The sequence below is a fragment of the Zootoca vivipara genome, chromosome 15 (assembly GCF_963506605.1).
Source record: "Zootoca vivipara chromosome 15, rZooViv1.1, whole genome shotgun sequence".
Lineage (NCBI taxonomy): Eukaryota > Metazoa > Chordata > Lepidosauria > Squamata > Lacertidae > Zootoca > Zootoca vivipara.
The window spans coordinates 36,256,647-36,282,714 of record NC_083290.1 but is presented as its reverse complement, the minus strand read 5'-3'; the positions used below and the strand labels follow the sequence as shown (position 1 = coordinate 36,282,714).

Sequence of the window (26,068 nt, the reverse complement as noted above, 5' to 3'; positions counted from 1 at the left end):
GCCTACAACTCCCATGATCCCTAGCTAACAGGACCAGTGGTTAGGGATGATGGGAATTGTAGTCCAGAACATCTGGAGGGCCGAAGTTTGGGGATGCCTGCCATATGATGTGTCAATGACAGAGGTGGGGCTTGGACTTAAGTTTCCTCCATATCCATTGTGAAGGTTTTCTGAGTGGGCTTATGTTAGGCACCTTGGCCCGTTCTCACCAATCCTCATTTCTTTCTCACCTTTTCTCAGGTTTATTGCTCCTTGGCACAGCAAGGCTTCTGCTATGACCACAACACCAGCCTTCTCTCCGGACAGTGAGGACATTCTCTTAGAAGACCCACCCAGGGTGCCCTCCCTCCTGTGCATGCCCTCCACCCAGGACCATCATGGGAAGTGTCAGTAGCCTCATCTCTGGCCACAGCTTCCACAGCAAACACTGCCGGGCATCTCAGTACAAGTTGCGCAAGTCTTCCCACCTGAAGAAGCTGAACAGATACTCAGACGGACTGTTGAAATTTGGCTTCTCTCAGGAAACTGTTCACAATAAGTCCAGCTCCAAAGGCAACAAGAATGAGGACTTTTTTTACATCAAGGTCAACCAGAAGGCTCACCGGACAGACTACACCCCACTCTCCGGGGGGGAGCTGGGAGGCCAGGCTGGGAGGAACAGTGTGGACTATGGCAACCCGACGCCACCCAAACTGAAGCCAGTCTCCAACCAGATAGAACTAGTGAGTTGTATGAATCCTGGCCCATGTATACCAAAAGATCTCACTTGTGCTGACTGAAGAAGAACCCTGGTGGATTAGGCCAGAGGTCTGTTCCGCCCAGCATCGTGTTTTCCACAGTAGCCAACTAGATGTCTTGGGGAAACCCAGAAGTAGGACATGAGGACAGTCACTGTCTCCCACGGTTCTCCCTCAAGAACTGGTCATTTAGAGGGACCCTGCCTCTGAACCAAGGCTCTCCCACAGGGAAATAAAAGATGACCATTACCCTGATGTCTTGCTTAGGGGCTTCTGGTTGGCTACTGTGGCAAAAGAGGAAGCTGGGCTAAGTGAATTATTGGAGAGTTCCGGCCAACCTTTTCTTACATCCTTGTGTAAAGATGTGGTCTGGTCAAGTGGTAGTACAATTTGTGCTTGCGAACGTGCACAATCAACCTTCAGATAAGTAGGCCTCAATATGTTCAGATCCAGGACCCATCTTTAATTGCAAAATGCATTTTGGTGGGTGGGGAGTTACTCTATATTTATATGGTGGTGGTGGTGCTGTTGTTGGGACCCATGACCCAATGGTTGACGACAACACATGGTTGGTTTTATTTATTGATTCAGCCTTTTTTCTATCGTGGAATGCAAGGTGGCATGAATGTTCTTTCTAGGCTGCCATCCACCTGGGCACTGACCAAACCCAGACCTGCTTAGTTTCAGCAAAGTGTTGACCTTGTCTACCTTAAATCTGTTTTAAAAAAACAACCACCACCAAATGGAAGATTTAATCAACTGACATGGCGTCCCGCCATGCCTGCTGGTTTCTGTGCCAGGGCTGATGGCTGCAGTCAGCAGCAAATGGCTATGTTCTTCTGCCTCCTTTCATAGAGACAGAATGCTAGGAATTGCTGGAAACTGCAAGTTAGCAGAGCACTGTTGCCCTCAGGTCCTGCTTTTGGTTTTCCCAAAGGCAACTGTCTGGCCACTGTAAGAACAAGATGTTGGAGTAGGTGGGCCTTTGGCCAGATCCAGCAGGACTCGAACTATGTTCTTTTGTTCTTCTCCGATCCCCATGCCTGCACTTTTTCCTTCCTCTGTATTGCATTCTCTCCTTTGTATTGCATCTTTGAGGCTTTCTGTATTGGCTCATTCCTTACATTACACCTAAGAACTTAGGCCAGTGGCTTATCTGGTCCAGCATCCTGTTCTCACAGCGGCCAACCAGATGCCTGTGGGAAACATGCAAGCAGGATCCGAGCCCTCTCTCCTGTAGCTTCCAGCAACTGGTATTCAGAAGCATTACTGCCTCAAACTGCATCCTTTGCTCCCCGCCCCCCCCCCCCGACTCCATTCTGCCTTTTGCTTAGGGGACTACCTTTCTCACCCCTTCCCAAACACTCCACATCTCTTCTCTTAGTCATCTACTGTTCCTCTCCCTTTTTATTGGCTATTCTTTTATAGCTCCCCTTCCTCCTTGGCCCTCCACCGGCCAACTGTCTTTCATCCTGCAGCTGAGGACTGGATCCGCTCGCAGATCCCTGGTGCCCACAACAACAACACCACCACCAGCAGGCAGGGCAGCTCACAGCCATTCCTTGCTAGCCTTGCGACTCCCTTCCAGGGAGAAAAGACAGCGAGACTGAGCCCCTCCTCCAGCTAACCCCGTGCCTTTAGTGTTTCCCTTAAGATCTGTACAGTGGAAGGGAAGTGCATGCTGTGGGGTTGTCGTGCCTTTATTTATTTACAAGAATTCAGATCATTACAATTCCTAAGTAGAGCTTTGCAGTTGTTTGAATGTAGCATGTAGCATTCAAACAGGGCTGAGAAACCTCAGGTCCAGGGGCCCTTCCATGCCCTTGGAATTCTTCTCAGGTCATGCACCACACTGGGCCTGCTTTAAACATCCCCCCCAAAAAATGTTTTGGCCTATGTGGGACGTGTTCTTGAACTCTGATAATGCCTCTAGCTTGCCTGGATAGAGAACAGAGAGGTGGGTGCGAGTGCCGGTAGAGACTAGTCTAGTACACAAAGGCAAAATTTCACCCGCTACTGGCATGTGGCCCTTGGGTCATTGCCCAGAAAGGAATGTGGGCCTTGATCTGAAAACTATTTTCCACTCCTGATTAAAAGCAATCAAGCAATCAGTCGTGTCATACTGTGCACATTTTATCGAATTCTCCACTACTAAATATTTGGGTTTAACGTCTTTGAGCTATTAGAAAAATATTTCTTTTCCTTTTAATTCTTCATATTTTATTGGAAATATTTCAGTTAAACAAAGTAAAGTGAAAAAAATAAAAAATGAAACAACAAATGCACAAAAAAAGAAGGAAAAATATTTCAGATACTTACACAGCAGAGAGAGAAAAAACCAACACGGTATATTATTTTGAATCCATATTGTGGTTTGCGAAAATAAATCAAAGCATGTCCACGTTTTAACTTGAGGGCACTGTTTTTTTAAATATTCTTTATAAATTTCCCACTCCTTTTTGAACTTTTGGTCTGGCTGTCTCCTAATTGTCTCTGTCATCTTTGCCAGTTCCCGTACCCCCAGTAATTATCCAGTTTCTCTTTTCCCGCAGGCCACTGACAAGAGTGCTACGAGGCCCACGGCCTTCAAGCCTGTGCTCCCTCGCTCCAGCACAGTCCTCCACTCTTCTCCAGAACACGGCAACCATGTTCCCCAGAAGCTCCAATCGCAGGAGAAAGCCAAGGATCTGGATGCTAAGCCTGCTCTGTGCTCCGGAGGACTGTCGGACTCGGGAAGGAACTCCATGTCTAGCCTCCCCACGCACAGTACAGCCAGCAGCTACCAGTTGGACCCCCTTGCCGCTCCCGTGGGGCCCATCAGCCGATTTGGGGGCTCTGCCCTGAACATCACTCAGTGCGCCATCCTGCAGGACAGTAACATGATGAGCCTGAAGGCCTTATCCTTCTCAGATGGGGGAACCAAGATCCTGAACCCTGGCAAAATGTCTGCTCCTCCCCACCCCGGCGAGAAGAACTCCTGCGTCCGCTCGCCGATCTCCACGGAGGAGTCGGCAATCCAGGAGCTGGAGCAGAAGCTTCTGGAGAGGGAGGGGGAGCTGCAGGAGCTGCAGTGCAGCTTCGAGGAGAAGGAGATCACCTCCTGCCAAAGCTACGAGGAAAAGCAGAGGCGCTGCAGGGACGAGATGGAAGGGCTGAAGCAGAAATGCAACAGCAGGCTCAAGCAGACGTCGCAGAAGAGCCACAGGGCACAGCAGCTGCTGCAGCTGCAAGTCTTCCAGCTGCAGCAGGAGAAGCAACAGCTCCGAGAGGAACTGGCCAACCTGATGAAGGAGCAGGACCTCCTGGAGGCCAAGCTGAGGTCTTATGAGAAGGAAAAGACCAACTTTGCCCCCGCGCTGGAGGAGACTCAGTGGGAGGTGAGGCTCAGCTCCGTCCTAATAGGGGAAAGCTTGCGCCGCGATGGGGTGGGAATGTGTTGCACATGGGTACACAGAGGGAGTAAAGCAGTGGTGTCCAAACTCATTTTCAAAGAGGGCCAGATTTGATGAAGTGAAGGGCCACGAGGACCTCTTCCTGTTATGTCACAGTCATAAAAGGAATTGTAGGAAACATTGCCAGTTCTTTCGTTGATGTGATCTTCATTATCATCATCACCATCACTCTCATTGGGTTGAAACCAAGAGGACTCATGGCTGACTCACTGAAATTAATGGACATGACTAACTTGGGTCCATTAACTTCAGTGGGTGTGCTGGAAGTTTGCTGGTTACTTTTTTGGGATGAAATATTGCAGTCATTTAATTGCATTGGAACAAAAAATCAGGAGAGCACTAGAGGTTCATAATTCAACAAAGAGCTAGTTGTTGAGCGCCATCAGTGTGCACAGAGCTTAACGGAGTTCAAGAGGGAAGGTCCCTGCCCCCAGGAGCTTACAAACTTCAACCTAGAAGAGGAGAGAAACAGAGGCAGGGGTTAACAGAGAAGCAACATGTGGTGGTTCCCCTTACACATCCTTTGGCTGAGTTATAGCAAGACAGAGAATTAGGCAGTTGTGCCAAAGGCTTCACCAAAAAGGTTGATTTTAGGGAGTGGTTGAATTAATTAATGTAGCTTCATGTTCTACAAATCCATGACATACCTCAAGAAGTCATATGCAGGCCAAGTTGAAATGGATGAAGCACCTGCATTTTGCCTTCATGTTATAATGCATGAACTTGAAACATAGGCAGAATTAACTGTCTTTGCTTTCTGAAAAAGAACCCGAGAACTGCCTGCTATTCCCACATAATGAAACCAAACACATCATCTCATAGTTTAGGAGGCCTTTTCTTTAAAGATCACTTTGTTCTTAAGCAGTCCTACTTGGGGTTAATGTTAGGATTGCTGCATCCAAGTTCAGTTACCCAAATATATTTTGTGCAGTCACGCAAATTTCCCAAGGTGAGGGCTGTAAATGGCAAAGATCTGAAATGGGTGAGGGCAGTCCCCTCTATTTGGCTTCAGGCCACACCCTCCTTCTGTGCTTTTGCCTGGCTGGAATATGCCCCTGTATTGGGATAATATCTCTGCCTTGCCTGGAAGACAAATGGAGAGCTGTGGTCCGTGGGTGCACACACTTCTAAAAACACACTTGTCTTTAGAAACCTCCAACTTTTGATTCACTGTACAATAATTAGTCTATGCTCCATCTACCTTTCCCACAGTTGCTATGCAGCCTCCCAAGAAGGGAATGTGACCCTCAGGCTGAAAAAAACCCACCCAATCTAAAGTTAAATTTTAGGTCTCTTAAGATGCTTTTGTTGAATTGAGAATGCAGTGCTTAGAAGTGCTCAGTGCTTGGAGAATGCAGTGCTTGGCGGACTGAAAATGTAATGCTTTTAGAGCAGGGGTCCCCAAACTACGGCCCCCGGGCCGGATGCGGCCCAATCGGCCTCCCAATCCGGCCCGCGACGACCCCCGCCGCCGCCCGCTCTTACGGCGCGCGGCGCGGCGACGATCTTAAAAATCGGCAAAAAATCGCCGAAAATCCTTTGTGCGCATGCGTATGGGCCTCTCCCGACCCGGAAGACGTCATTTCCGATGCACTTCCGGGTCGGGGGAGGCCCATACGCATGCGCACAAGCGATTTTCGGCGTTTTTTCCCGCCCGTGTGCGTGTGCGCATGCGCATGCGCACGGGCGCGCACTCCCCCGCCCTCTGGCCCGCTGCGCGCGCACTCCCCTGCCCTCCAGCCCGCCGCGCGATTGGCGCGGCGGGCACCGGCCCACTGCACGGTAAGTCTGGGGACCCCTGTTTTAGAGGGTTAGGCTTCAACTGGGAAGGTGGCCTTGGGTCAGTAGTTGTCTCTTAGCCCAACCTACCTCATAGCACTTTTGTGAGAATAAAGGGAAAGGCATGGGAGATGTAGTCCTCAGGTCTTTGGCAGAAGGGTGGCATCAAAATGTAATAAACAAATGCTGTAGCATTTTGACGATTCCACACACCCCACGGTACCGTCTTAAAAGGTCTAGACATGACAGCATTCTTATTGGCGGTTTCAATTCTTGACTGCCTTTTACCAGGAGAGTTTAAAATCCAAAGAATATTTGGTTTAGGTGGAAGAAACAGAATAAAGACCTGAATGGATTAAAATGTGGCTTTTCTGTGTGGGTGTGATTTTTTCTTGTAATTGTTTTGTATTCTTACACCCCAGGCTTCCTCAACCTCAGCCCTACAGATGTTTTGAGACTACAATTCCCATCATCCCAGGCCACTGGTCCTGCTAACTAGGGATCATGGGAGTTGTAGGCCAAAAACACCCGGAGGGCCGAGGTTGAGGAAGCCTGTTCTACCCCAATTTTACTGATTCTGTTGGCTGAACCATCTCCAGATGATATTCCCAGAATAAAAAGGGGATTAAAAAAGAAAGTTACTGTGCAGCACTGTTGAAATTTTAACCATTGAAAGAACTATGCAGCACGGACTTCAGCTGCCCCTCGGGGCGGGGGGGGGGGGAGTAGACTGGGAAAGTGCTCTATTTATCCATTTTCCACTGTTCAAAATCGTATTAATTTGCTTTTTCGAAACAGAGTCTGTCAGCCTAGCCTGCCTCACAGCACTGCGTTCAGTTAGATACACACTGGTCAGGGCCGGCCCTGCCATTAGGCAGTTTGGTGCTAAGTTAGGGCAGGAAGCCTTACTCAACTGCAAGGGTCACATTTCCTTCTAGGCAACCTCCCAGCGGGCCAATGGTGGGCGGGGCCTGAGGCAAAAGTAGGCGGAGCAACAAATGTAAATTTTACCTGTGTGCAGGAGACTAGTCTCTACACCCATTCACACAAACCTCTCTCCCTCCCTCATCCAGGGATGCAAGCAGCATTAGAAACTCAGGTACATAAGGTAATCTCCAAATGGCATCTTAAACCTCAGTTAACGGTCGCCACAACGGTGTGTCTAGGCGGTTTTTTTCTCCAATGAGGTTTCCTCTTCTTCATTTGGTTTCTACAACACTTTATATTTTAACGAAAGAATCTCAGAGCTGTTCACAACACATTAATGAACCATGCACCCCCTTGGAGAAAAAGGTGGGATGTGAATAAGCCTAAAACAATCAACCAGAAACTCAACAATAAAAAAGAAATTAAAAACACTGGAGACATCAGGAAACCACGCAATAGTTCAGAAAGCAGGTAGCCACAATGAAATGTCTGCCTAAACAAATAGGCGGGCAGCAAACACTTGACTCAGTGGGTGCTACATGGAGTTTGTCTCCTAGGAGGCTCTACAGAACTTCTCCCACGATTACAACCCAACTTTCCAGGGGCCACACGAGGCAAAATTGGGAAGAACAACTTGAATTTACCCTTGTGCAGTGGGATTGTTTATACACATACTGTACCCTTCTCTGTCCTCTGGCCAAGCAAGCAAAAGGCGTTATCAGAATTCAGTGATATATTTCAGCCAGGCAAAAACACTTTGGATGTGAAGCAGGGCCAGGAAGGGGCGTGGTCTGGGGAGAGGGGGCGTGACTTGAGAGAGATCTTTTGGCCAGCTGGAGAGGCCAGGGGGGCTGCCTTTGGCCTCTGAACCTGAAGTTCCCCACCCTGATCTAATCTTATTTTCATGTATAGCATAATCACTGCTTGTCCACGCTAAACTTAGTTGCACCATAGCTTTGGCTTCAGGAAGGCTGATTCCTGGGTGCATAGCTGCCAAGTCTCCCGTATTCCCCGGGAAACCCCCGTTTTTCTAACTGTTCCCAGCTGAAAAAAACGGATTTTTTTGTTTTTTCCCGGCTTATTCTGGCGCGGCGGCCATTTTGGAACTGGGCTGAGCATGCTCAGAAGTGACTTTTGATGCAGCCCTGCCCAGTTCCAAAATGGCTGCAGTGTGACTTCTGGCATGGCGGCCATTTTGGAACTGGGCAAAGCAGCATCAAAAGTCGCTTCTGAGCATGCTCCGCCCAGTTCCAAAATGGCGGCAGCGCTATCTCCGGTCTGCTACTTCAGGTCCGGTCCCTTATTTATCCCACAGGAACTTGGCAGGTATGCCTGGGTGACACCCTTTCTGTTGTTGTCGTATTTCCCTCCAGGTGTGCCAGAAGTCTGGTGAAATCTCTCTCCTGAAGCAGCAGCTGAAGGAATCCCAGACAGAGCTCAACAGCAAGACCAACGAGGTCCTCAACCTGAAAGCTCAACTGAAGGATGTCCGGGCAAAGATGGAACTGCTAGATATGAAAATCCAGGACCTGGAAGATTCCCTGCGTGCCAAGGCCATGGAGCTGGAGGTGTGCGAGAACGAGCTCCAGCGCAAGAAGAACGAGTCAGAGCTCCTGAGGGAGAAGGTGAACCTGCTGGAGCAGGAGATTGCAGAGCTGCGGACGGAACTCACCATCCTCAGGGAGCAGATGAAGTGTGGGGCAGCTTCCGCGGGCCTGGAGGGGAGCATGACGGAGGAAGCGCAAGCCCTATGGCAGGAAGTGGAGAAGCTGAAGGCAGAGCTGGGGGAGGCTCAGGATAGCAACCAGCAGATGACGACCGGCTTCCAACAGGAGCGGCAGACCTGGAAGGAGGAGAAAGAGAAAGTCATCCACTACCAGAAGCAGCTGCAGCAGAGCTACCTGCACATGTACAAACGGAACCAGAACCTGGAGAAGATGCTCCAGCAACTGGCTGCAGGGGAGGATGGCAAAGAGCCTTTAGACCTTGACCTCCATGGAACTGATGTCCCTTATGAGGACATCATCGCCACTGAAATCTGAAGGGTTCTGCGTCGTTTGGCCCGCTCTGGAGAGGAGATGCATCTTTCAACTGGGGGGGGAGGAGATTGTGTGTGTACAGTCCAGGAGAACCACCTGTTTTCTTGGTTGAGGTCCTTTGCCTGGCCAAAATGGATCACTAGCTGTTGTCCTGCCACATGTTAATGGTGTGAGGCACCAATCCCAACCCTGTCATGCCCAATGCTTCCTCCTGGGAGCGTTATCCCGACTAGAGCATCCCAGTGAGAAATAAAAAGGGAAGTGGGGGTGTGTTACCAGTTGACCATTCTGTCAGGATAGAATCAGAGCAGCTGCTGCTTTCAGTGGAGAATATGCAATAATCTCCATGCCAATTACCACAGGTGACTGCTTCTTGCCCATGACCCTGATATCAGTTCCCAAGGGCTCCTGGGAGTGCCAGCCATAGCAAATGCCATTATAGCTCTCCTGCAGCCATTAAACTATGGGATGAGGCCTGTTCATACCCCACGAGCCTCTCTGTTGCCATGTGAAAAAAACTTTTTTAGGGGGGAAGCGCAGGATTTGGCCACTTGTTCCTTTGTTAGAGTCCATCACAACAGGCTGTCAGCATTATCCTGCAAATTCTTATTGACCAGGGATACGTAAGTGGTCAGGGCCGGCCCTACTATTAGGCAATGTGAGGGATCTGCCTCAGGTTGCAGATGCTGGGGGGCCAGGAGAGGTGGAGAGCTGTGTGTGCCAGGCAGCCTGCCCTGCAGCTCCTAAGGTGCCCTGTTGCCCTCAGGTGTGGTGGAAGACACCACAGTTGAAGCAAAATTCAGTTGCCTGCCCACTATACATGGAATACGGAGACAAGAATACATCTTGTCCTTTGCCTCAGAGAGGATAGCAATAGGATTCTGAGATACTTGGGGATCAGACGGAATGTAAGGCATTTTTGTGTTTTCTCATCTGGGAGAGGGCAACCCTGTTCCACTGCTTGCCCGTGGAGAACCCTCTTTCTCCAGCATACTTCTCCTGTCCAAAGTAATGGGCGAGTGTTCTAGGCTACTAGAAGCCATAAACTGGCAAATCAGCCAGCAGATCTTCCTTGGCATTGCTTGGCATTGCCTCTTCCATGAGCAGGTAAAAGCTGGGAGAGAAGTCTATTTTTATTTAACGTGGGAGTGGGAACTGAAATGGTGTGTGTGTGTTGAATGGGAATGTTTATATTCAGTTATCAAAAATGTGAATATTTTTATGGAGTTTTTGGGAAGGCTTGTTTTTGGCAAATATCTCGTGTTTACTGTTCGCATTACCTGTCTTCTGTTTGCCTGTTTGCCAATAGGGTTCAATCTGCACTATTTCAAACAGTATTACGCCTTTTAAACAGTCATGGTTCTCCCCAGAGAATCTTGGAAGCTGTAGTTAAGGGTGCTGTGACTCACAGCCTGTGAGTTATTAAGAGACTCCTATTCCCCCTGCAGAGCTACAGTTCTCAGAGTGATTTAACAATCAACCCTTCTTCCTGGTGAACCTGGTGAACTCTTTGAGGAGAATAGAGCATCTCCTAACAACTCTGATCACCCATAACAGGCATCCCCAAACTTCGGCCCATAGCTGCCAAGTTTTCCCTTTTCTCGCGAGGAAGCCTATTCAGCATAAGGGAAAATCCCTTTTAAAAAGGGATAACTTGGCAGCTATGCTTCGGCCCTCCAGATGTTTTGGACTACAATTCCCATCTTCCCCGACCACTGGTCCCCCTAGCTAGGGATCATGGCAGTTGTAGGCCAAAACATCTGGAGGGCCGCAGTTTGGGGATGCCTGACCCATAACATACTAAAGTTTCCATGATTCTTTGGAGGAAGCTAGACTTGCTTAAAATGGGATAATGCAGCTTTAAATGAAGTGTGCAGGTATGACCTTCAAAGGGTATTTTGAACCCACGGGGGGGGGGGGGGGATACCCCTTCCTTTATTGAGACACCCCAGGAGCTGTGAAATGCAGATGGAATAGGACGGAGGAAGGACTGGGCCAGACTGGTACAGCAAAGTGGAGTTTTTAATAATGGAAACACAATCAGTTGGATCAAAAGGTTTAAACCTCTCTTCTTCTCAGGGGCAAAAGAATCGACCAGTTAACAATCAAATCAGCACTTGTTCCAGACAGGCCCTTGTAAGTTCTCTGCCTTTGTATGGAGCTCCTTGTCCCAAGAGAGCCCCAAACCAGCCACGTACAAGCTAGCAGAGAACCTGCTTCTGCCCCACTGGCTGTGGAAAGAGCCTGCCGGTTGCCAGGGTGACACAGGGCAGGCTGTGTCTCAGTTCACCTATCCTTTTATAAAAGCGCAAACTAGGTAGGTTACCCTTCAAATGTGAACTAAATTGAATTCCACCTCCATTGCTAGTTGCTGCTGTGAAACGTACAGCAAACATCTCGCAGCCTGGCAGCCCTGCATGGTACGTTCCACCTTGTTCGACTTTCTGGAGGAATAGAAAAGATGTCAGTCAGCACCTAGGGCTTGAGATAGAAGTGGAAAGTCTTTTGCTTCCTCCATTCCTCCTCTGCGGGGGGAAACCTCTGCAGATCACTCTCAGCTTGCAGTGGTGATTTAAAACATCGCTCTTGGGCTTGTGAACACGAAGCCCTGGCAGTGTTACTGCCCCCTCTTCTCTGCCTGTCTCCCAGCCAGCTAATTGGGTTTATGCGCATATGTTTCTGATTAGCAAAATTTGCATTGTTAATTGCAGTCTCAAAACCAGCCTGCTCCCCGGTGAACCGCCAGTGACCCCATGGGGTTAATTACCTCTGAGTGGGAGTGGCTTGGTGTAGCCTGCTTGCCATATCCTGCTGATCCGATCAACTTTCCCCAGTGCCTGCCTGATGTCTTTCTCCTCCCCTCCATCTACCTCACCTAAGGGCAGGGGACCAGCTGGTGGTAGACATCATTAAACTGGGAGCCTGTTTTCTTATTTAAGCCTGAAAGGCATCTTTTGTAAGAGGGCAGAACACCTCCAGTACAATTTTGCTTTTGCCCCAAAGGCTTAGCTCAGCTCCTCCAGATGAATGACCTGTTTATTGAGCATTCCGTTATGATTTTTGCCTAAACAGAGGTTAGGCTATGTCTGGTCTTCATTGAACATTCATTCTGATTTCTTTGCCAGGAGATTCTACAACAATAAGCATTAGTCCTGAATTCATCCTGATTTGCTTACTTGGTGGTAATAATTGTTTGTTTATCCCACATTTGCCAGTGCATTCCCCCCAACACTTTCCTAACTACAAAAAGTCAATTTGGGGAGGCGGGTGGGTGTTTAAGTAGATGTGTTACACTCAGGCCACTGAGTGCTTTAATCAACTTTAATTGTGCGATCCTAAATTTCGGGTGTGCTCCTGATTCTCTCCTGCAGAATACTGACAGTGTTCAGGTGGCCTGTGTTTGGATCACATGGTGCAGTTTTATTTTTTTCTAAAAGTGTAGTGCCTGTAGCATTTTCCTTCTATAAGTAATGGAACGAGGGATTAACGATGAAAGAGGCAGCGGGTGCTCCCTTCAAATGTTTCCCGTTACCCGTTGCTTCCCTAGCTTTTGGTCACAGCACATTAAGATCTTTAGCCCGCACCAACATTTTAGGAAACTTAACGGGTGGCTTAGGGGGACCCAGGTGGCGCTGTGGGCTAAACCACTGAGCCTAGGGCTTGCTGATCAGAAGGTCGGTGGTTCGAATCCCTGCGACGGGGTGAGCTCCCGTTGCTTGGTCCCAGCTCCTGCCAACCTAGCAGTTCGAAAGCACGTCAAAATGCAATTAGATAAATAGAAACCGCTATAGCGGGAAGGTAAACGGCGTTTCCATGTGCTGCTCTGGTTTGCCAGAAGCGGCTTTGTCATGCTGGCCACATGACCTGGAAGCTATACGCCGGCTCCCTCGGCTAATAATGCGAGATCAGTGTGCAACCCCAGAGTCGGTCACAACTGGACCTGATGGTCAGGGGTCCCTTTAACGGGTGGCTTAAAGAAGCCTACCGTAGTTTGTTTGCTTCCATGCTCCACCGCATCTACAAGCAGATCCTTCCAAAAGACAGCAATAATTTGTCATGTAAAAGAATTGGATCTATCCACTTCCCTTCATTGCACCCCCATCAGCACCAGTGGTTTGAGTTGATTGTGTACAAATATTTTGAAGTCTTCTTGAGAACACATTCATTCCCACAGTCTCACTGCTATCTCTTGGCAGTGGCAATGGCAATGAATGTTGATGATTTGACTATTTCAAATCTGAGTGGTGATTATGTGTTTTTAATATTGAATGCATCAATGACAGCAACTCCACTACTGCTTTAAAATAAACACATGACCCTAACAGTGTGGCCAGGTAAATTAGCTGTTGTGGTCTTCATATCGAAGAACACAAAAAACAATGACAGGAATTTGCAGAAGATTATTATTATTATTATATATTTTTTACCCCTTTTTCTTTGATTGTGATTTCCATTTTCCATTGAGACATTGGGCTCCCTTCCCTGACCTCGATTTTTTGTGAGTTGACATTGTTTGTGTTTGGATGCCACAGTAAAGTATGATTTATTGTGGTGGGGGTGAGGCACACTGAGTCTTAGAAAGGAGATCGGAAGGCTTTTTTGCTTCTGTTTTTAATTGACTGCAACTTGGTGCATTATCCAAACCTGAGAACCCATTGTTAATCTCAACAATGATTTGTTTTGAACAGGTAAACTTAAAGCCGTGATTTATTAAAATGCCCTGCTTAAACAAACCATAGTTAACAGTAACCGCAGTTTAGGGTTCCACACCAGCATCCCACTGCATCAAAGGGTCACAGGTTAGCTTGTTTTCAGAATTTTGCAGTGTAGTATGTTCATTGCTTTTCTGCTCCAAATGTGCCCTCAGCTGCTTCCTAACCATGTTGACTCTTAACAAGCATGTATTTCGAACTCTGCAGAGGGAAAGAGGCTGCAGACTTTTTTAAATAGCGAAGCACTCTTTTCTGCCACTTCTCCATTCGAATGGAAATAACTTCTGAGTAGACATGTATAGATTTGTGCTGTTTATCCTCTCCCTCTACCACCCTGGCTGCTTTTTCTTTTTGTAAAGAAAACCACCCATCAGGTTTTAGTTATACACATCTTCAAATAATTCTTACTTAGAACTTCAGCTGGTCACTATAGCATTCTTTGTAGCATTTGTGACTAGCAGAAACTGCCTTGCAAGCCGGTGGTGGTTTTTAGTTGCCTTGAAGATCATTCGCAGGAAAACATCCTGACTGGGAACAAGTCCACAGCGATGCCATCTCCCCAGTTCTCCCCACTTCCTTGTTATTAAAGGATGAGGCCGCAGTCTGTTGTATTCCTTCTGTTCCCATTTGCTTTCCAAAATCAGGATTCATGCCATTAAGAATTGCAAGGAGTCCATAGGAAATTACTTTTTCCCTTTCTATAAAAAATTGTTGGACTCTAGTTTACCTCTGATCCCCCTCAATACGGATTAGAGCAGGCATCCCCAAACTTCGGCCCTCCAGATGTTTTAGACTACAATTCCCATCTTCCCCAACCACTGGTCCTGTTAGCTAGGGATCATGGGAGTTGTAAGCCAAAACATCCGGAGGGCCGCAGTTTGGGGATGCCTGGATTAGAGCCTTCCGGTTTTAAAACTAGCACCTAAGAGCTTCGTGTAATTTTAAGAATGAGAGGTGGGGAGAGATGCCAGAAAGCTGTCATTGGCCACATATATGGTACAAAATAGATGTGAAATAAAAAAATTCCTTCAGTAGCACCTTAAAGACCAACTAAGTTTATATTTTGGTATGAGCTTTCGTGTGCATGCACACTTCTTCAGATACACTAGAAACAGAAGTGTCAGACCCTATATATATACAGAGGGTGGTGGGGGTGGGTGGGAATGGGTGGTGGGCTGATGGGAGTGGTAAACCTGGAGATGGCTGTTAATGGCTGCTGATGGCTGCAATTAGTCCTGGGCTGAGGTGCTAAAGAAAGCTTGATCATGCATAATGAGATAAGAATCCGATGTCTCTATTCATCCCAGGTGCTTCCATGGTTTTAAGCTTGGTAATGATTTCCAATTCAGCAACTTCTCTTTCCAGTCTGTTCCTGAAATTTCTCTGTAATAAAACAGCTGCTTTGAGATCTTGTATAGAATGTCCTGGGAGATTGAAGTGTTCTCCTACTGGTTTTTCAGTCTTATGGTTCCTGATGTCAGATTTATGTCCATTTATCCTTTGGCGTAGGGTTTGGCCTGTTTGTCCAATATAGAGAGCTGAAGGGCAATAAGGTGCTACTGAAGGAATTTTTTTATTTTGCTTCGACTCAGACCAACATGGCTACCTACCTGTAACTAGAAAAATAGATGTGGATAGTCAATTTGAGCATGGTGTCCCTCCATACTCATGTTCCATATTTGCTTAACCTGTAATGTGTGAAGCAGACCTTAATTTGCAAGTGATTTCTAGAGCTCTGCATTTTTGCAGTGTACGAGGCCTTGAATTAGAAGGCTGAACACAATGGCGTTCCTCATTTCCTGAAGGCTTGAGACAATGCAGGCTCCTAACCCTGTGTTCATTAACATTGCATAAACATTATGCTAGAGAGGACCCGTGAGAGGGAGAACTTAATCCTTTCCCCACCCACTAACTTTCTGTGCAAATATTTCCCTAAACCTCCCCCCCAATTGCTTTTCACACATACACAGCTGTACTCCAAGACTAGAAATGTGCCAGACTCCCACAACTGCAATGCCTTGATAAACACACAGGTATTTGTTGAGAAAATACTGTAGTGACCCAAATATAGCCACACACACACACCCCCTCCCCAAAAAGCCCACCCTGGATTGTATGAAGGCTGTATTTGGGTCGATATGCTACGTCACCCTGCCCTAAGATGAAAATGAGCCCTACACATCCCTGCTGAAGAACCCAGATTGCGCCCAAGGGTGGTCCCTCTCTCCACGGGGCTCAATTTATATCTGAATCCACTGGGCAGTTTACTACTGAAATGCTAGCCAACATTCAGCCGATCCATGCACTTCTGCACCACAGCATAGGCTAGGCATCCCCAAACTGCGGCCCTCCAGATGTTTTGGCCTACAACTCCCATGATCCCTAGCTAACAGGACCAGTGGTCGGGGAAGATGGGGGTTGTAGTCCAAAACATCTGGAGGGCCGAAGTTTGGGGATGCCTGGCATAGGCCATCTGGGCATTGTCTTTCTGCTGCTGTGTAGCTGAGCTCTATTGCTGGCCCTACTGCTACTACAAATGTTGCCCTAGCACCTATGTGAGTCTAAAGCCATCTCCACTTAAAGAGCCGATCTGTACCTGGAGCACATGTTCCCAGCTGTAAAGCACAGCCTCAAGTCTTGTGTGCAAGTTCTCGCCCTGGGTGTGAACCTAGAACCACCATCACTAGTATTTTCATACCATTTTTCATTCCAAGGATGCATTGCTCTCTTACTCTGCTTGCCCTCCCAACGAATTTGAGAGGCCACCATGATTAGTCCCGTTTTACCAATGAAGCTAAAGAGTAGTGCTTTCTAAGCAAATGTGCACTATAGCACTGGGTACTACGGCAGTCGCATGTGGTGGCGTTGCTTTTGTATAGGCACTATTTCCTATCCTCATCTCCAAAATGGGAATAAATGTGTGACGTACCTCTCAAATAGAGTTGGGAACTTGAGGGTCCTGGGGCCAAATGTGGCCCTCCAAGCCTCACTTTCAAGCAGAGGCATCAAGTTCCACCTAACATTGGGGGGGGAGGTTTGTCACATGCATGTGACTTCACATGTGTGACGCACGCGTGTGATGTCACATGCATCGGGAAGAAGCTGCAAGACCTGCCCCAAGGAGGCCCGGCCCCTCAGGAGTTAAGGGGGAGCTCATCCCCATCCCCACATACTTTCCTGAGGTGTCCTCAGCCCCATAGAGTTGGTGTCTATGCTTTCAAGTCAGCTTCCGTGTAAGTTAGCCTGGTCAGTGTGTTTTTTTGGGGGGGGGCAGCCATTTGGTCCTTCACCAGCTCTGATACGCATTACAAGCCAGACACAACTGTCCTGTGATACATAAGAATGATGACCGTCCCACATCTAGACCACTTCTAATATGGACTGGAATTCCCCCTGCGCCATATTTCATAAGCATATATTAAAAGTATGCTGTGATGGGGACTCCATCCTTCTTTAAAAACCTATGCCCTTTTCAGATTTTGAGGGGCCCTTTGGCTACGTGCTCAAGCCTATATTTTTTCACCTCTCTTTCCTCCTCTCTGTTTCTGCGGCTCATTTTATGCGCCTCTCCTGTGTCATATCTGCACCAACTCTGAGAGGAGGCAAGAGGTGTCAAGGTTGTGGAAGGTACTGGTCCACCTTGTTCATTTTGTCCCTTACTCTCGTGGAGAGGGCAGGTGAACAGGAAGAAACAGGTAGGAGGAAAAGGAGGAGGAGGAGGAGTGCAAGGAAGCTCTAAGGATTAGCAATGGACCCCTAACAGGTGTGGATCTTAGCAGGAGCCCAGCAGTGCCAAAGCTTGCCACGAGTCCTTCCTGTTGCCGTTCAAATTGCTTTGATTGTGACTTAGGGATGAATGAATCTGTCTTTTTCAGTTGCAGCTTCTCATTTCCCCAGTCATACCTTCAGTTCTCCACATGTCCCCAGAGATTTGCGAAAACTGGTCCTTGCTAAAATTCATCGATACTTTAGTATGCATGTCACCTAACAATACATGCACATTTTTTGCAAGCCATTTCCCCTGGTATGACGCATTTTTATGTTATTTTCACCAATGTACAGTATGCATTTCTTTCCACACTTTCCCATAACATATGCATTTTTTGTGATTTTTGCGGAGGGTGGGGGAATTAGAGAAGTGTGAACTTGAAAGTTAACTGTGTTTTTGTTTGTACAATATCTTGTTTCAGGAACTGGGAATAAGGTGGGTTTACATTCGAATTACTATTATTTTTATTGTTCTTATTTATCAAATTGGTATATCGTCCTTCATCCAAAGATCACAAGGCGGTTCACAACATGAAAATACAAAATGAGAACACAAAATACATAATACAACAAAAACAAAACTTTAGCTCCCTTCCACAAATACATTTAAGAGACCATAGAGCAGGCATCCCCAAACTGCGGCCCTCCAGATGTTTAGGCCTACAACTCCCATGATCCCTAGCTAACAGGACCAGTGGTCAGGGATGATGGGAATTGTAGTCCCAAAACATCTGGGTTATACAGAAACATTTTCTCCTAGCATCTACAGATATGTCATGAAGGTGAGGAGCTACCACGGAAAAGGTCTATTCCTGTGTTGCCACCCTCCGGGGCCCCCATGAAGCGGGCACACAAAGAAGGATTTCAAACAATGATCACAGGGTCTGGATTGACACATATGGGAAGTTATTTTGGTCCTGAGCTATTTAAGGCTTTAGAGGTCAAAACCAGCACTTTGAACTGAGCCCAGGAATTCATTGGTAGCCAGTGCAGCCAGGCTAGAATCGGTGTTCAAACTGTCTTGCCCCGCGTGAGCAGCCTGCACCAGCCAAAGTTTCCATCCTGTCTTCAGAGGCAGCCCTACTTACAACGCAAACTGAAACAGATTTCTCCCTCATCTCCATTTTGTCTACAGCCATGTTGACACCATGTATTTAAAATGGTTTCATTGCCACTTTAAACAGTCGTGGATCCTGCCAAACAATTATGGGAAGTGTCGTTTGTTAAAGAGTGCTGAGAGTTATTAGGAGACCCCTTTTCTCCTCACAGAGCTCCAATTCCCATCGTTCCCTGTGAAGAGGGATTGGTTGTTAAACCACTCTGGGAATTGTAGCTCTGGGAGGGGAAACAACTCTCAGCACCCTTAACTACAGCTCCCAGAATTCTTTGGGGGAAGCCATGGCTGTTTAGAGTACTATCGTAGAGCTTTAAATGTATGGTGTAGATGTGGCCAATATCAGCGTGTTACAAGAAAAGTACAGGGACACGGGTGGCACTGTGGTCTAAACCACAGAGCCTAGGGCTTGCCGATCAGAAGGTCAGTGGTTTGAATCCCCATGACGGGGTGAGCTCCTGTTGCTCAGTCCCTGCTCCTGCCAATCTAGCAGTTCAAAAGCATGTCAAACTGCAAGTAGATAAATAGGTACTGCTCAGGCAGGAAGGTAAACGCTTTTTCCGTGCGCTGCTCTGGTTCACCAGAAGCGGCTTAGTCATGCTGGCCACATGACCCGGAAGCTGTACGCCGGCTCCCTTGGCCAATAAAGCAAGATAAGCACCGCAACCCCAGAGTTGTCCGCGACTGGACCTAATGGTCAGGGGTCCCTTTACCTACAAGAAAAGTAAGTAATTTACATTAGCGTGCTTGGAAATGTAAGACTTTGTGTCAATCCCATGAAGCATTAAGGGGGTACAGAGAACCACCAGTCTCACCAGCCATGCACACACACATACATTAATACCTCCGCGAACGTCTGCCTTGTCTAGCGTCCATTCCGGTGAATGTCTGCAGCAAACCCAGAAGTACCAGAACAGGTTACATCCGGGTTTGCCACTCACAGAAGCGCTAAATCATGCATGCGCAGAAGCATAAACTCCAAGCGCATGCACAGATGCAGCACTTTGCCCTGTTTCCTTTTCGGCCAGCAGTCAGAGCTCCAGAACGGATCCTGGCCACAAAACGAGGTACGACTGTACACCCAGTCTAATGTGGCAATAGGCTTGTTCACATGTTACGCCGAACACAGGTACGTGCTGCCCCTACATTTGTACAAGTGTTTGTGTGAAAGAGTGTACACATGTTTATTTGTACAGCTCAGCTACTGGTGTGCACAGGTACACAGGCTGTTCATGTATTCAGAGGTGTAACATGGTGGGGAAGCAGGAGCCATGCACACTCAGGAGTGCACAACTGGGCTGCAGCAGTCCTGAAGGTGACTGGGAGGGAGGTGTCTCCCTTTTCTGGCCTGGTAATGTGCAGCATGCATGTTGCCTGGGCGGCTGGATGGGCTGCAAGGGAAGGCCCTCCCCTGCTGGGGCAAAGCCCCTTCTCGGTGCCCGTCCCTTTCAGCACCTCAGGATGGCATGACACACTTTTCTTGCACCATGACTGCTGCCGCTACTGGTCACACTGGGTTGCTACTGCGCCGGGCAGCCCCCTTGGCTCCCTCCTGCCCCGGGGCCTCCGCAGAGCCCCCAGACAAGGCCCTCATACAGAAGCAGCCACGCAAGCTTGGGCCAGAAGCATGCTGGCTCCTGGGCCAGACCTGCGGAGGTTCCTGTGGGCATGCTACGGGTAAACTGCGGCACAACACCCTTTTGCACCTTGCCCCGGGCACTGGCAACTGACGCTACGCCACTCCATTCATTGATTGTTACATGTGAATAACCATATTAGTGTACAGCCCAGCTACTTCTATATACAGGTGCCCAGATGGCATACCCACTGAATGTGATATGTGAACACCCCCTTATGACTGATGCCTTTGCACCAATGCTGTGTTTGAAACTGATAGTCCGCATTGCCAGCATGTTGCCTCCCTGGCACATCCCAGGCTCACCTGGGTGAAGCCAGAATTCAGGCTGTACATATTAATATTATCACTGTCTTTTTCTTTTCTCCCCCCCCCCACTTCCATTGAGCTCTTGATGGTTATTTATTTATTTATTTTTACACGTTATTTCTGGTGACCAATGTAGACTTGATTTTATGTTTTTATGTATAAATAAATTTGTAAAAACCAGAGTCACACTGTCTTGAATTTTCTTTCCCCCCCTTTTATTTTCTTTGAGCTTCCTGGACGGGGAGAACTGCTATGAAAATGAGCCTGCGCACCAGCCTGCTCCAAGAAGGTGCTTTCCAGAGTTGGGGTTGTTGGATTTCAACAACTTCTGAAGGGCACCAGGCTGGTGGAAGCTACTCTAGGCAATGATTGTTGTTGTTGTTGTTGTTTAGCTACCTATGTTATCTACAGCTGCAATCGAAATTATTCGACCCCCGTTGCAAATCGGGTTTATTATCAAGAATTTACAGACTTTCAGCTGTTTGCAATGAGCAAATCAAACAAAAGCAATTGAAATAGCTTCAAGTGGTTTCCCCAAATTTAGCTGAAAATGCAACTTATACTGGCTTTTGTTTGATTTGCCAAGGAAGCCAGTGTTTGTCCACAGAAAGCTTTCTGGGTCATGTGGCACAATGGAACACCGTGATGGAAATAGAGAGCAGAAGATGGAAGCAAGATGGCAGTGAGGTAGGCTTCCGTTCTCTTCTTCCTCAAGGTCATAGTGGAGAACATGGGGCGGGGGAGTGGACCAACCCCAAACCAAACCAGGCCAATGATTGCAGTTCTGTGATGAATCCATATCAGAAGCCATGGTCGACATCCCATCATCAACAGCCAGAAATAAGCCCTTAAAATGATCATGAAGATTTGCTCTCAGTTTGGGCTGCCACAATCCACATGTTTGTCTGAGGTCAGGAATAGAAATCACACAAATACAAACATTACATAAATAATGGCATTGCTTTCTGCATTGTTTTTGATGTTCCCCTTCCATTGACATACACTGAAATTAACTATGTGTATTTTGGACATAGTGAACAGTGAGATAAATAGTGTGTGTTTTAGCAGAAACCGAATTGCAGTCGAATGGAAACAGTGCTGTTTGCAATGAACACGGGGTGGGACACAAATCGCTGCCTCCTCACATCCCTGGCTGTAATTCAGCTGCGTGGTTTTCCTCTCTTCCCCAAGGACTTGTGCTCCTCTTCCACCACCGTCTTGCAAAAACTGACTGGATCGCCATTGCAAATCCCAAAAAGGTCTTGGGAAGTGAACCACAAAAGAAAGAAAGCCACACTGATCACAGGAGAGGATCTAGGAGAGACCTTCCCGTCCCCACAGCTCCTCTTTGAGATGCAAATGCACTGTGTCCAATTTTACCAGCTCTGCTGCCCTTCCATTCTGCGTGTTCCCTGCTTTACATCTGCCAGCCCAGCCCAGCATCCCCCTGGGGGGGAAGGTGAATGTTTGTTCTCCGGTGAGGCAGCTGCTCCTTGCTTCTCCAAGGGGCTGAAATCAGATGGCAGCAGGGCAGGCCCTGTGGGCGGTCCTCATTAATTGGTACTCCAACAAAAATTAAGACTTAAAAGGGGTAAGTGCATTGGGGCAGCAGCTGGGGAGAATCAGCATGCCCCACTGTGTGTGCTACTACCTGCTGCCTGCCGGACCCACCATGAAAGGCCAGGCTGTTTGTTTAGCTTCCAGCTAAGAGCCTGGCCTGTCTTGTGGAGAGTCAAGGAGGCAATCAAAACATCACAAGACGGACTCCCAACTCCTGCGCCGGGTTTCACGCAGAGGAGAGGCAAGATTCCATTTTCACTGGGACCTGGTGTGTCCATCGCATATGCCCTGGCTTTTAACATGGAGGGGAGGGGAGGGGAGGGAGGCTGCATTGTATAGAGTGCCATGGCAGGATGTTAACAGCGGTGTCTGTCACATGGATAAATTGCTTCCATTTGGAGAGTGGGCCTGGCAGCACCTGGTCATTGATGTGTCACCTTCCAGCAAGGAGAAAATTGGATCTTTTTTCCTGCCACTGTTACCTAGGGGAATCCACAGGGTTCTATGCCTGCATTTAGAGCCCATTTAAATTATAACTGTTATTTCTACATTTCCATCTATATACATATAAATTCGCAAATGCACATTTTATGAAAACGAGTGTCCTCTCTGTTGTCTCCCCCCCTTTTTTTGACAAGGTGGCGCTGTGGTTAAACCGCAGAGCCTAGAGCTTGCTGATCAGAAGGTCGGCGGTTCGAATCCCTGTGACGGGGTGAGCTCCCGTTGCTTGGTCCCAGCTTCTGCCAACCTAGCAGTTCGAAAGCACGTCAAAATGCAATTAGATAAATAGGAACCGCTACAGCGGGAAGGTAAACGGCGTTTCCATGTGCTGCTCTGGTTTGCCAGAAGCAGCTTTGTCATGCTGGCCACATGACCTGGAAGCTATACGCCGGCTCCCTCGGCCAATAATGCGAGATGAGCGCGCAACCCCAGAGTCGGTCACAACTGGACCTAATGGTCAGGGGTCCCTTTACCTTTACCTTAACTTGCCATCCCAGTCAAGCCGTGCAGAGTATGGAATTATCCCTTGGCTTTATGGGATAGCTAGGGCAGAGGCCCCTGTCATGTAGTGCTTATGCCATTACACACTTTCATTTTTATCTTAACCACAAACTAAACTGGATCTAGCAGCCCATGTCTTTGTTTGACATAGCTATCCGAATTCGTGTTCTTGCTCTTTGAAAAGGTATGTGCAGAGCCCTGTTCCCATAGTAACCAAGCACCCAACATCTCGGAAACAACTGCTGGTAGCCCCATTATCAGTCTCTGGGGGTGGGAGGTTAGCAATAAAAGGGAAGAGAAAGGTATGTGAGCTCTGGGCCGTTCCGAATCTCCTCCATCAACAACAGCACAGCAGCAACTTGCCTTGAGGACTAGGTAAAAGTAAAGGGACCCCTGACCATTAAGTCCAGTTGCGGACGACTCTGGGGTTGCGGCACTCATCTCGCTTTACTGGCCGAGGGAGCTGGCGTACAGCTTCTGAGTCATGTGGCCAGCATGACTAAGCTGCTTCTGGCGAAACCATAGCAGTGCACGGAAATGCCGTTTACCTTCCCACCGGAGCGGTATCTATTTATCTACTTGCACTTTGACCGTGCTTTCGAACTGCTAGGTTGGCAGGAGCTGGGACCGAGCAATGGGAGCTCACCCCGTCACAGGGATTCGAGCCACTGACCTTCTGTGGTTCTGTGGTTTAGACTACAGTGCCACCCGCGTCCCTCACTGACTACCTTCTCATGAAACAAGAAACAAGCAGCTTTTCCATTTCGGCTGCATCGGACAGGCATGGCAATCTTACCAGGGTTTACTTTAACTCCTCCAGCAGCAAACCCCAACAGGAAACAAGGGCTGAGGGTCAAATATATTTGCATTCACTACTACATACCAGAATAGTCCCTTGTATATCCTGGAACAGGAATAGCCAATGTGGTTTGTTGACTACAACTCACAGCAAGCGCCAGCCGGCACAACCCATGATCAGGAATGATGGGAGTTGCAATCCTTTAGCATTTTGGGTCATCTAGTCCAACCCCCTGCAATGCAGACATCTCAACTAAAGCATCCATGGCACGGGGCCATCCAACCTCTGCTTAAAAACCTGCAAGCAGTGCTTTTTTCTATTAAAAATGTTTAGGGATACTTTTCCTACTCATATTGAAATGCTGCCCCTCAATGAGGCTAAACTTAGATTCACAAAATGTTTAGCGGTATGCGTACCCCTGCGTACCCCCCACCCCCAGGGAAAAAGCAGTGCCTGCAAGGAAGGAGAGTCCACCACCTCCCAAGGGAGTCTTGATGTCACCGTATTGTCCACCCCCATCCCTCGACACTTCGCAGGTGCAAACATGGACACTCCTACACCCTTATCAGGAACGGCAATGAAATGTCAATGCTTTACAATTGGGCATTGAGTTTACCTCTAGTTTTGTTGATATTGCTTTACAGAAGTGGTGGGGAAGCTTTTTGAGCCTGAGAGCCACTTCCCCTTCTGGGCAACCTTCTGGGGGCAGGTATATGCCACTGCTGGGTGAAGCAAAAAGTTCCCATTTTGCCTTTGCACAGTTGGCTAGTTTCTGCACACACTCAGAAACCCCTCTGTATTCACAGTCCACCTAGAGTTCAAGGGCATATTCTAGCCAGACAAAAATACTCAAGGAGGTTGTGAGGCAGGCCACACCTCCCCCCACTTTTTTTTTTAAGTGCACCTAGTTTTGACATTTCCACCCAGCAATCTTATATTGCTGCATCATTATATTTTCACTTAGTCTCACAGATGGCACATACAATTCTAAATTCATTAGTATCATGGAATTGCAAGGTTTTTACTTATAGCTTCACAATTATTTTAGACATTTAAGAAATCCCATACGGTGTTTTCACATTCGAACAGTACCGAAGAGCACAAAAAAGCATCAATTGCAAAAGCTTGTTTTGATGATTTAATATAACGCACTGCGGAAGCCATCACTCCTTCATACTGTTGACTTAGCTGGTGAGTGCTGACAGGATTGTAGCTGAAGCAGGGCAACTGCGAAACAAAAGGGAGGTATTAATATGTTCAACTGAACCCCAAGGTTTGCAGAAATACAAAAAGTATGTGGGGGTATGGGGGAAGTGTAACAGCAAGGATCATTCAGTATGCAACTTAAGGGTTAATTCTGTTAGGAGTTAAAGTCAACTAGTCAAGAAGGGAACTGGGTGGAAGTGTTGCTTAGCAATCGGTCAAAAGGTGTGGTCTCTACACTGCTCTGATTGGCTGGTGTAGTTCTGAGGGAGCTTCCCACTGTATGTTTGGTGGGAACCCTGCTATAGAAAGGACTAAGAAAGAATAAACCACTCTGTGTGTTTCTTCTCATATTATGTACTGAGTTTATTCAAGAAAGGATTATCCATTTCTTTTCTCTCTGTCCTCTATCGGCATTAAGTGACTTTGCTAACAGGTTATTGGCCCAGAAACACTACTAAAACTCTAAATCAGGGATGGGGAACCTCAGGCTCAGGGGCTGAATAATAATGTCTGGATGGAGAGGGGTGTGAAAGCCAAATGTTCAAAGGCAAAATCCACCTTTATTGCTGCTCTGCCTACTTTGTCTTGTGGCCCAGCCCACCACTGGCATGTGACCTTTGAAAGGTTGTTATAGAAGGGCCTGTGGCTCTCAGGCTGAAAGAGTTTTCCCTGCCCTGCCCTGCCCTAAGAGGAGGCAAAAAAAAAATAACCCCAAAACTGTCACTGAGGATTGAAGCTTAGTGGCCACAGGATTAATTGTAAGTGCCTGTTCAGGGCTGAGACAGACAGTGAAAACACCACTCACCAGCTCCAAATTGGCCCCTGCAAGAGGTCAATATGTCCAATTGATGGTGAGCGTCTCTGTGACTAGGAAGGAGGACTTGAACCAGCACTTCAGGATCACAGGCTCACCCACAAAGGCCTGGACTTCTGAGTCAGCCTGGATCTCCAGGGAGTGGACTCTAGCAAGGGCTGCTGCAAAATATAACCCCAAGAGATGTCTTAGTTACCTAAGCAGGAGCACAGAG

General features: G+C 47.7%; 2 protein-coding genes across 3 annotated transcripts in view; one reads left to right on the top strand and one right to left on the bottom strand.

Annotated features, from left to right (window-relative positions):
• LZTS1 (leucine zipper tumor suppressor 1) overlaps nt 1-14,774 on the top strand; it is a 42,401-nt gene extending 27,627 nt beyond the window's left edge. Inside the window, exons 2-4 of one of the 2 annotated variants that reach the window (XM_060268452.1) lie at nt 241-722; nt 3,290-4,114; nt 8,269-14,774. In XM_060268452.1, the coding sequence (XP_060124435.1) occupies nt 378-722; nt 3,290-4,114; nt 8,269-8,937 (1,839 nt within the window). In that variant the 5' untranslated portion in view covers nt 241-377 and the 3' untranslated portion in view covers nt 8,938-14,774. Of the gene's footprint in view, nt 1-147; nt 723-3,289; nt 4,115-8,268 lie in introns of those variants that run through there. The other variant, XM_060268453.1, reaches the window with a different exon arrangement.
• The window catches only part of LOC118079474 (interleukin-36 alpha-like), a 44,919-nt gene continuing 27,520 nt past the window's right edge, over nt 8,670-26,068 (bottom strand). Inside the window, exon 6 of the transcript XR_009556818.1 lies at nt 8,670-8,738. The gene's annotated coding sequence lies outside the window, so the exon portion shown is untranslated. The remainder of the gene's footprint in view (nt 8,739-26,068) is intronic.